Source organism: Chrysochloris asiatica, unplaced genomic scaffold (genome assembly GCF_000296735.1).
Source record: "Chrysochloris asiatica unplaced genomic scaffold, ChrAsi1.0 scaffold00079, whole genome shotgun sequence".
In the NCBI taxonomy this organism is placed as follows: domain Eukaryota; kingdom Metazoa; phylum Chordata; class Mammalia; order Afrosoricida; family Chrysochloridae; genus Chrysochloris; species Chrysochloris asiatica.
Window position 1 is genome coordinate 3,430,229 of NW_006408597.1, and position 12,212 is coordinate 3,442,440.

The 12,212-nt window shown below is 39.3% G+C and overlaps 1 protein-coding gene and 1 pseudogene across 1 annotated transcript in view; one reads left to right on the top strand and one right to left on the bottom strand.

The window, feature by feature from the left end:
- PTGR2 (prostaglandin reductase 2) overlaps window positions 1-8,930 on the bottom strand; it is a 40,039-nt gene extending 31,109 nt beyond the window's left edge. Inside the window, exons 1-2 of the mRNA XM_006865540.1 lie at window positions 8,850-8,930; window positions 3,392-3,510 (exon numbers count right to left, since the gene is read on the bottom strand). Of these exons, the coding sequence (XP_006865602.1) occupies window positions 3,392-3,510; window positions 8,850-8,886 (156 nt within the window). The 5' untranslated portion in view covers window positions 8,887-8,930. The remainder of the gene's footprint in view (window positions 1-3,391; window positions 3,511-8,849) is intronic.
- Window positions 5,426-6,717, top strand: LOC102829719 (annotated as a pseudogene).
- Window positions 8,931-12,212: the final 3,282 nt, after the last annotated feature.

The window sequence follows — 12,212 nt, forward strand, 5'->3', positions numbered from 1 at the left end:
TGAGTCTTCCTCCAATCCTGTTGCCATGTTTTTCTTCATATAACCCAGCTTCTCGGATTATTTGCTCAGCATACAAAGTTGAATAAGTATGCTCAAAGAATAAAATTCTGTCACACACCTTTCTTGATTTTAAACCATTCAGTGTTCCCATGTTCTATTCGAACAACTACTTCTTGGTCTATGAACAGGTTCCTCATGAGCACAATTAAGTGTTTCAGAATATTCATACTTCGCAATGTTGTCCATAGCTTGTCAAGAACCACACAATAGAAAGCCTCTGTGTAGTCAATCAAGCACAAGTAAACATCTTTCTGGTATTCTCTGCTTTCAGCCAAGATCCACCAGCATCAGCACTGATATCCCTTGTTCCATGTCCTCTTCTGAAACCAGCCTGAGCCTCTGGAAGTTCTCGGTCAATGTATGATTGCAGCCGTTTCTGTATTACCTTTAGCAAAACTTTACCAGCATGGGATATCAATGATATTGTCCGATGATTTCTGCATTATGTTGGGTCACTGCTCTTTGGAATGGGCACAGATACGGATCTCTTCCAGTCAGTTGGTCAGGTAGTTGTCTTCCAAATTTCTTGGCATAGATGAGTGAGTGCCTCCAGTGCTGCTTAATTTTGTTGAAAGTTTCAATATGTACTCCATCAATTCCCATTGTTCTTTGCCAATGATTTCAATGCACTGTGGACTTCTTCCTTCAGGATCAATGGCTCTTGATCATATGCTAACTCCTGAAATGGCTGAACATCAACTATTTCTTTTTGGTACAGTGATTCAGGGTATTCCTTTCATCTTCTTTTGATGTTTTCTTCATTATTCAGTATTTTGCCCATTGTTGTTCTTATGTGCCATCAAGTCGGTACCAACTCATAGTGACCCTATGCACAACAGAACGAAACACTGCTCGATCCTGGGCCAACCTCATAATTGTTGCCACGCTTGAGCCCACTGATGCTGCCACTTTGCCAATCCATCTTGCTGGGGGTCTTCCTCTTTATCTCTGACCCTCCACCTTACCAAACATGATATCCTTCTCTAGTGACTGGTCCCTCCTGACAATATGTCCTAAGTATGAGAGATGAAGTTTGGTCATCCTGGCCTCCAAGGAGCACTCTGGATGTACTTCTTCCAACACAGATCATTCTGTTCTTTTGGCAGTCCATGGCACTTTCACTATTCTCCTCCAACACCATAACTCAAATGCATCAGTTCTTCTACAGTCTTCCTTATTCACTGTCAGGCTTTCACATGCATATGAGGTTATTAAAAATACCATGGTTTGTGTCAGGCGTACCTTAGTCCTCAAGCTGACATCTTTGCTCTTCAATGCTTTAAAAAGGTCTTGTGCAGCAGATTTGCCTAGTGCAATACATCGTTTGATTTCTTGACTGCTGCTTCCATGAGTGTTGATGATTAATCCAAGAAGAATGAAGTCCTTGACAACTTCTATCTTTTCTCCGTTGGTAAGAATGTTGTTTATTGGCCCACTGGTGAGGATTTTTGTTTTCTTTACATTGAGATGCAATCCATACCAAAGGCTATTCTCTTTGATTTTCATCAGTAAATATTTTAAGTCCTCTTCACTTTCAGCAAGCAAAGTTGTATCATCAGCATATCGCAGGTTGTTAATGAGTCTTCCTCCAATCCTGATGCCACGTTTTTCTTCATATAACCCAGCTTCTCAAATGATTTGCTCAACATACAGGTTGACTAAGTATGGTGAAAGAATACAACCCTGTTGCACACCTTTCTTAATTTGAAACCATTCAGTGTTCCCATGTTCTGTTTGAACAACTGCTTCTTGGTCCATGTACAGATTCCTCACGAGCACGGTTTAAGTGTTCAGGAATACTCATACTTCACAATGTTGTCCATAGCTTGTCAAGATCCACACAATAGAAAGCCTTTGTGTAGTCAATAAAGCACAGGTAAACACCTTTCTGATATTTTCTGCTTTCAGCCAAGATCCATTGATGTCAGCAATGATATCCTTCATTCCACGGTCTCTTAGGAATTCAGCTTGAACCTCTGGAAGTTCTCTGTCAATGTATGATTGTAGCCATTTCTGTATTACCTTTAGCAAAACTTTACTCACATGAGATATCAAAGATATTGTCCTATGATTTCCATATTATGTTGGGTCACCTCTCTTTGGAATGGGCACAAATATGGATCTCTTCCAATCAGTCGGCCAGATAGTTGTCTTCCAAATTTCTTGGCATAGATGAGTGAGTGCCTCCTGTGTCGCCTCATTTTCTTGAAAGATTTCAATTTTTATTCCATCATTTCCTGGAGCCCTGTTCTTTGCCAATTCCTTCAAAGCACCTTGGACTTCTTCCTTCAGTATCATTGGCTCTTGATCATATGCTACTTCTTCATTTGTCATTTGCCCATTGTTGTTGTTAGATGCCATCGAGTCGGTACCAACTCATAGCAACCCTATGCACAACAGAACAAAACACTGCTCGATCCTGGGTCAACCTCATAATTGTTGCCACGGTTGAGCCCATTGATGCTGCCACTTTGCCAATCCATCTCGCTGGGGGTCTTCCTCTTTATCTCTGATCTTCCACCTTACCAAACATGATATCCTTCTCCAGTGACTGGTCCCTTCTGACAATATGTCCTAAGTATGAGAAATGAAGTTTGAATATGAACCATTTCCTTTTGGTACAGTGACTCTGTGTATTCCTTCCATCTTTTTTTGATGCTTTCTGCATCATTCAATAATTTGCCCAGAGAATCCTTCAATAAGAAAGTCAAAGTTTGAAATTTTACTTCAGTTCCCTCAGCTTAAGAAATGCTGAGTGTGTTCTTCCCTTTTGGTTTTCTAACTCCAGGCCTTTGCACATTTTGTTATATTTGACTTAGTCTCCTCGAGCTGACCTTTGAAATTTTCTGTTCAGCTCTTATTGTCTCTTCACTTCTTCCACTTGCTTTAGCATCTCTACACTGGAGAGCAGGTTTCAGAGTCTCTTCTGATACTCACTTTGGTGTTTTCCTTCTCTCTTGTCTTCTCAATGACTTTTTTGTTTTGTTTGTTGTTTTTTCCCTCAATGACCTTTTGCTTTCTTCCTGTACAATGTTCTTTATGTCATCCTACAACTCTTCTGGTGCCTCTTTGAGCTTTACTTACTGGGAATTGATCAGGACATTTGAAAGAACGTAACTGACCATAGGCCATAGGGACTATTATGAAAACATACCTCCCACAACATTCCTTAATAACACCAGTGAATAAAGTAAATGTTATTCACAAGTATGATACAATTGCTCAAATATGTATGAATCACACGATGCACAATGAAATGTGAGATGCAAAGATACAAGCAATATAAAAATAAAATGATCTTTCAACCAAGTCACACAATTCTGATTCTTACCATGTAAGGATCCACAGAAAGATAAAGAGTTCTAACTTGCACTTGTCCTTCCGTGATGTTATCTGGTAAGTTGACCTCTTCCATGCAGAAATTCTCTGCCACTGGATTACCATTTTTTCCTAAAATATTAAGTAAAATAAAAATAATAACTTTCTTGTACAAGTCTTCATTATTCTTTAATAATAAAGTTCATTCTAGAATTCACTCTCTTTTATTACAGGCATGAGTAAATCTACATTATTTTGTAATTTCTCTGTAACTACAGAATTGACTTAGCATAAATACTTCAAGTAGTTCCAGTTGTTCTTGATTTTTTTCCAAAAGGTTCTTAGGGAATATTGCTAATAACCTCAAATTTTCTTACTGAAAAAGTTACAGGTAAATCATCTTATCAGTTTTAAAATTACAGGAGAATTTACAAAATCGTTTTTATTGCTGTCAAGTGCCTTTGAATCTGTTCCGACCCATAGTGACCCTTTATGGGGTTTCCAAGGAGCGGCTGGTGAGCTTGAACTACCAACCTTGTGGTTCAAACCAACTTTGCAGTCCAGTGCATTAAACCCACAGCACCACATCAAAAAATCATAGCCAGCTCTTTGTTTATGATTATTAAAATGTACAAGTAGCAGAAACATCACGTAAGCCAAAGTAAATAGTTAAGGAAACGTCCTCATTTTAAGCAGCAAGAAATCTAAATGAATGTAATAAAAAAGAAATCTTAAAAATAAAGTTTGAGGAGTGAAGCTTTTAATTCTCATGAAATCCTGATTTCTGGATTCCATGCAAGTTGACCCACTCGAGCTATTGCCCTGAGATATAACCTTGAACCTGAAAAACTGGTTTCCAAAAAGTCACCTTTAAGTCCAACAATAATTCAGCTTTTTGCCTTGGGCACTGTGCTCTTTAAAAGAATTAGCTATGTGTAGCACAGAAACTCCAAAGGTCAGATTTGAAACCTGTTTTATAGCAAACTTTGGTATGGTGCCTAGAATGAGCAAGGTCTGGGGTTCAAACTCACCAGCCACTCCAACAACAGTTGTTACGTAAGGAGTCCTGGTATGGTACGGCAGCATAATGTCACAGGGATGGTGGTTCACAGCCACCAGCTGCTCCTCGGAAACCCTCTAAAGGATCACTGTGAGTTGGAACCAACTTCAACAGCACAGCAACAACGTTATTATGTAAACACTCATCTGTCCCATTTTCCAAAGCAATGTATAAGCAGTAAGATAGGACATAAGAATTTTTGAAAGACCTTTCTTTGCAACAGTTTTGACCCTCTAGTCAGAAATGTTGTGGCACTGTGGGTTAATGCGTTGGACTGCACAGTGGGTTTGAACTGCAAAGTGGGCAGTTCAAGCTCATCAGCTGCTCATTAAGCCTATACAAGGACGCTATAAGTTAGAACTGACTTGATGGCACTTAACAACAAGAACAGTCAGAAATGTTACAAGAGCTTTGATAACGTAGTAGGTAAAACAGTGAGCTGCTAACAGCAGTTCTACTGGGAAAAGATGAGGCTTTCTGCTTGTGTAAAGGTTTGTTGTTGTTAAGTGCGATTGAGTTGGTTCCAACTCATACAGATCCTGTATAGTTTTCAAGGGTTTCCAAGGAGTGTCTGGTGGATTTGAACTGCTGACCTTTCGGTTAGCAGTCCAGTGCTACAGCATCGAAAATCCTATTCAGGATCCTGGAGTCAGAATAGATTCTGCAGCAGTCAAACATGTTGCCCTGATTTCTAAATTATATATTAGATAAATTCAATCAATTTCTATTAATGGTTTAATATTTTTGTTATAACAAGCCTTAAAAAATAAGGAAATTTGAAAAATTTGAAGTTTAAAGAAAGAATGTGTAACAATGAAAATGTCATCACTTTCTATTCACAGAATCATCACATTTTCTAAGGTAAGAATAGAATATAAAGATCTGAACACAAATCTTCACTTTATTAAAAACAAGGTTTAGAAAAGTTAAGTGACTTCCCCAGGTCACATACTAGGTGAGCAGCAAAACCAAGGTTGGAGCACAAAAATGGGTCCAACGCTCTCAGGTTATTTGTACATGATGCTTCTTGTGATTAGGTTAGATGTCAGCTGTAGCACAAAGCAGTACTTTTCACATGAAAAAGAAAATTGTAAGAATCAATGAAGGCCACTTAGACTTCAGCTATCAATATGGGGGGCTGTAAAGGCACGAAGCAGCTGGCTTACAAGCTTCTATGGGGGTACTTAGGGTCAGAACGAGGTGGGTAAGATAGAATCCCGACTGAATAATTTTCCTCTTGTACAGATGAGTCTGCCAAGATAGGCACAGGATTTTATGGTTCAGTTGTGAGTAACTGTTATCTGGACTAATGGTGATTGTCACAACTGTAAATGTAGAAGAGGTGTAACTAAAAGGGGAGAGCAGTGAATCCGTCATTTCAGGAACAGAGGACTCTAAGACCACCAAGAAGGAAGAGAATGAGCACGTTGGAGGGGCTGAGCTGCCGCCGGAGTTGCTGTGACCAGAGTGGCTGTGGCCACTACATGATGTGGCTGTACTAAAGCCATACCTCCAGAGCCAGAGCTGCTGCTTCAGTAGCATAACAGGCCCTCAGGCCCTCATCCTGCTAATTTCTGTGCAGGTCCCAACTTTTCATCCAATACGCCGGCAAGCAAACATTGCTGCCCATCTTTAATATTCAGCTCTTTCTAACACCCAATTTGCTGGAGGTATGAAAGGAGGCCAGGGGATACCCTAAGCCCCTTTTGTTTCTGCCCATCACAAGTGACACAGTTGTTAAGGGTCTCACTAACACCTCTCTTTTCTCCCACCTCTTCAGCAAGAAGCAGATGTGTATACTGATGGTTGGATCAGATGTTGCTGGCAAGACGACAATTCAGTATAAACTGAAGTTAGGAGAGATAGTCACCACCATTCCTACTATTGGTTTTAATGTGGAAAATATAAGAACATATGTTTCATAGTATGGGATGTTGGTGGTCAAGATAAAATTAGACCTCTCTGGAAGCATTATTTCCAAAACGCCCAATGTCTTATTTTTATGGTAGATAGCAATGATCATGAAAGAATTCAGGAAGGAGCAGAAGTCCTGCAGAACATGCTTCAGGAAGATGAGTTGCAAGATGCAATATTGCTGCTTTTTGCAAACAAACAGGATTTGCTAAATGCTACGGCCATCAGTGAAATGACAGATAAGTTTAGGTCTTCAATCTCTTTGTAACAGAATATAGTATGTTCAGGCCACTTGTGCTACACAAGGAACTGGTCTGTATGAGGGACTTGACTGGCTGGCTGTCAATGAGCTTTCAAAACGTTAAATGAAACAGGAGTCTAACCAAGGACATATTTGGTAGAATTGGTCCATGCTTGCTATAACAGAATTAGTTTGCATCTTGGTTATTAAACAGTACACGGGACTGGTCTGAGGCAAAATAGTACAGTGTTTAAACTTGTTTTCTTGTCAATTATTGTTTACCAAGTGGAATGTTGCTGTTTAGCAATATGCTTGGTTTCAAAGAAATTCTCCTTAACTAGGGGGAAAAGGTGTCCTCCTAACTTTACTTCCTTTTAGCCTAAATCCCTGGATATAGCTATGTGATATCTTTAAATAAATTCATTTGAATGTTGTTGTTTTTTTAAACAAAATTGTTATAATTTCATAAAATAAGTAATTTCTGTAAAAAAATGGAACTGAGGTTTGAGCTCTATATTATGTTCCAAAAGATATTTAATGTATTTTTTCCCTAAATTTTACTTTGTTGTTGGAAATATACACAGTAAAATGTACGCCAATTCAACAGTTTTCATTTTGAATATTTTTTGAGCCCACGCCAAAAAGATTTTCTAATACCGCTGTGGCAGCCAGGGAAATACTCCAAAACACTAGTCAAATCTCTTGCACTGAGGAACTCCTCCTGCTCTCCCCACCATGACTGCCTCCTGGCTTCTGTCAGCCAAACTTAAATGCTGGTGTGGTTTGAAATTGATAGCTGATTAGTTATGTGCTGGTTGCGAAGAGTTCCTATTGAGGTGGTTTTTAATACTCAGCAGATTGTCTTCTTTTATATTTTTAACTTTTTTTTTTACATTGCATGTTGCTTTTGGCATCAGTCTAACATTTTGTCTAGTATAATAGTACTGATGATATTTTATTGATTATTGGTGAACATATCTTCAATATGAGTTTTTGTAAAACTCATCGAACTCACTAAGTTTCTTCATAACCCATTTGGAATCATTTCTAATAAAATGATAGAACATGTGGGGGAAAAAATAGGGAAGAGCATGAGAGGAGTGACGGGTCCTAACCAGAATAGCGGTGACACCAGAATAGAAGCCGAGCCAGGTAATGGCTCAGAGAGACAGAGCAGCGGAGGACTATAGGCCCATAGACTGTGGAAGGCAGTGTGCCTGCAGGCAGGAGGCTGGCTTGCAAAAAGTGCCCTTTGGACATTTAAACGTGTATACATTTTCAATGTGGCATGTGTACATCAAACAACAACAAAGGGTAATAAAGGTAAACAACGGAAGCCCGGGAGGGCAACGGGGGCCTAAGGGGCAAGCCGCAAAAGTGGTTGAAACAAAAGAAGAAGGGGGTTCAAACCCAACCCCTGCTCCTTGGAAACCCTATACAGGGTTGCCATGGGTCGGACTCAACGGCACTTAACAACAACAACAACTGTTGGCTGATGGTGCATGGAGGGGATTGTAAGCATTGCAATGATTTGTTGAATGTCAAACTGATGATCTGCCCTGTAAACTTTCACTCAATTCACAATAAAAGCTTTAAAAAAAACCAAAAAACAAACAAACAAACAAAAAAATCAATGATACCTAATATAAAGAAAAAGCAAAACCCACAGATTTAAATGTTCTTACTTGAGAATACCTATGCTTTCTTCTGGAGTCCTGACACGGTGCTATAGGATAAGCTCTAGACTGCAAGGTCAATTGGAACCACATGGTTGCAGTTCAAACCCACCAGCTACTTCTTGGAAACCTTATACAGAGTCACTGTGTCCAAACCAACTCAATGGCACTTGACAACAATTATCTCTTCAACAAATGGCTTTAATAAGTTTTCACTTAAAAAACTAAATTGTTTAAAAAAATTTTTCTCATCTCTATACTATGTCAGTGTCTTACCACCTTAATTTATCAGGGGTCCTGGTGGCATAGTGGGTTATGAGTTGGGCTGCTAATCGCAAGGTCAGCAGTTCTAATTCACCAACTGCTCTGAGGGAGAAAGATGAAACTTTTTGTTCCCGTAAAAGTTTACAGCTTCAGCAACCCTATACAAGACAAGGTCACTAAGAGTTGGAGTCAATCCAACAGCACTCCACCACCACCACCTTATTTTACCACACTGACATCATATTATTTTATATTGCTCCACTGTCATTAATAACCATCAAAGATTCACAGTTGTTTATTCATCACGGACACATACCAGGTCGGGAATTCAACACCACTCTTTGTACAATCATCACCCTATTTTCCAAGTGCTCGCACAAGATTTCTTCACCAAATAATTCCTATAAACAGAAAAAAATGAAATCATAAGAAAGTACTGAAATATTCAATAATTTAAAAACAAAAAAGAACCACATTTGTGTTTTCAAATGAAGAAAGGAAAAATCACATTTTTCAGATCCCAAAACAATACATCCTCCTGTCAAAGTTTGCCTCCTGAAGCAATTATACAAAGGAAGACTAAATTTAGTTAGATTTTTTGGCTAATAGGAACAAGTCAGTTGAAAATGACCTGAGGCAAAATGTTCTTTGGCCTCAAATAATTCAAGTACATTAATTTTAGTTTTCTACTGTGGCTTGATTAAAGAAAACAACGTAATATATATACCACAGCTGATAAACTGATCTAGTGGCAAAATGAAAATGCTAGCTGGTTAACTGACAGGTAACCTAATTTTCAAATTCTTTTATTCTTTTATCAAATGGAAACTTCTAATAAGAAAGAAAAGTAAGTACTCAGTTTATTCTTGGTTTCAGCTAAATTAATTAAATGAATTAAGCTAAAATTAAGTTTTAATCTGGCAACATCTGACTTGGGGAAAATCCCTTTGCTTACTTCATCCAGCAGAGAAAATGAGAACAAACCCAGTGAGTGTTGCTATGTACTAAATTCTGTTGTACTTTAGATATAGTCTCTCATTTAATTTCCTAATTCTATTAAATATTATTATTTCTCACATTTTACAGATAACGCTGTGGGCTAATGTGCTGGACTGCAAAGTCTGTTTGAAACTTAAGGTTAGTGGTTCAAACTCATCAACTGCTCCTTGGAAACCCTATACAGGGTCGCTATGGGTCCAACCAACTCAATGGTACTTAACAACAACTATAGATAAGGGTACTGGGCCTTCAGGACTTACGCACTTACTCAAAATAGTAGAGCTAGCTGACAGTTAAACTCAAGCTGACATGAAAGCCAACTGTTATCTACTATACAAAAATGTCCATTCTACAGAGTTTAAGATACTAAGTAAATGTTATATTTTAAATTAATGTATTAAAAGAAGACACGTCTTCTCTCATTAGATATTTTTGCTTATGATCTTTAAAACCTAACATTGAGAAATTCAAACAGAGACAATTATATTGCTTATTTTTATGATATTGCAACATATACTTCATCTTCAACATCATTTCTAAATCTAAAGATGTGACACACCAGGTCACTAATACATTTGACAAACATCTATAAATCATTTGATTCATGAACACATCACTCTTCAACTAGTTTTTAAACTCCAAGGATCCTTTAATCTTCAGATTTCTGTGTTAACCTACCTAGTACTTGAGAATCCTATACAGGCTTGAGATTTATAAATACTCCTAAAAATAGTAACCAATATGGGGTTTTTAAAATATCTTGTTTACTATAATAAGCATTGATCTGTGAACTACAATGTCTGTGATTCAAGCGGCCAACTGCTCTGTGGGAGGAAGATGAGGTTCTCTGCTCCAGTGAAGATTTAAAGCCTTGGAAACCCCATACAGGGTCGCTGAGTCGGAACCCACTCAATGACATTTAACAACAACAACATTTATATGGAGATTATGATAATTCTGACTCATAGCAACCCTATGTGCAACAGAATGGAACACTGCCAGGTGCCAAGCCATCCTCACAAATATTGCTGTTTAAGACCATTGGGGCAGCCACTGTGTAAACCATCTTATTGATGAATACTTGGCACATAGTTAAAACCAAAAAACCAAACCAGTTGCACACGTGGATTCTGACTCACGGCGACCCCATGTTTCCGAGTACAACTGTACTCCATTCTTTCAAGGTGCCTCTGGATGGATGTGAACTGCCAATATTTAGGTTAGTAGTACAGTGCTTAACCGTTTCCACCACCCAAGGACTCCTGGTATATGTGATTATGTTGCTGCTACGTGCCATCGAGTCGATTCCGACTCAGAGAGACTGTCAGTATAGGGTTCCCAAGGAGCGGCTGGTGGTTTGAACTGCCAAACTTGAGGTTAACAGTCCAGTGCTTATCCGACAGCGCCACACCATGACCCTGGGTATATAGCAAGTGCTCAAGAAATGTGTTAAGAGAACGTCCCAATGACGCCTCAAATGCAACAAGTCCAAACTTGGGTTGCTCACTCCAATAATTCGAAACAAACAACACACGCACTTAATTCTCCCTGAGCATTTCCTAACCTAGGATCTAAAGCAACAGCGCCAACGTCTGTCCGCAGAGTTCTCGAAGAATGCCTGGAGGTCACCCTGCGTTCCTAGAGTCCTTCCTCACCACTCAAACGGCTTCACGATAACCAGTTCCAACGGCCTGGCCAGCTATCCCTGCGTGCCTCACTCACCACGGGAGAATTCTGTGGGCAATCTCACGCGGTTTGTTGGGCTGCTCCAGACTTGCCTCACTTTCCCAGCTAGTCACGACACCGCCACTGGCCGACCGCAGTACGCAAGCGCACACCTCGGCCTCTGCTCTTTGCCCCCTCCCCTCTCCAGGGGCGGGATTTTTTAATTTGGAGAGAAGAAAATGGGATAAGTGGCGAAGGATTATAATCACTGACATGAAATGAACTATATAATTTGCTGAATGTAAAATCGATGATCTTCTCTGTAAACCTTCACCCAATCCATAATAAAAAGTTAAGAAGCTTAAATTCGGGGATGACGTCATAGCGTGCCACGTCTCTGTGAGAGGCGGGCCGACTGAAGTGCTCTTGGCTGGGCAAAATGCATGAATAAATTAAGCGGGGGTGCTGCCCTGCAACCGCTCTACTGCCAGGACCCAAAGAACTTATTATTTACCTTTGACCAGTCCACGTTTAGCATTCCTTGAAAGAACTTTATTCTTTTTATAAACTCCGGGAAGCTGCAATTGGTAAAACAGGTTGTTGTTGTTGTAGGAATCTAAAAATCACAGCTACCCCTCCTCAGTGTGCGATTAAAACTCGTCTCTCCAGACTTTTGGCCTAGGGCACTTTCACTTTCTTAAGAAAGGGTTCAGATTTTCCTTTAACAAACAATCCCAAATTCCTAAAAAAAAAGATTACCTGATTCAAGTTGATTCACAATTTCATTAATTACTATTGACTTTTTTGTGCTGGGCTGAATTACACAAGATGTATTCATAGAACAAGAATAAGCCTCCGTGACTTCAATCCCAAAGAGGCACAATTAGATTTACACAGGTTTAAAAATTGCTATTGATAAGGTTTTCAGTGACTAAATATTTAGAAGTAGTTCGTCATGCCTACTTCCTAGTCTGTCTTCATCTGGAAGTTCATCTGAAACCTGTCCACCATGGGT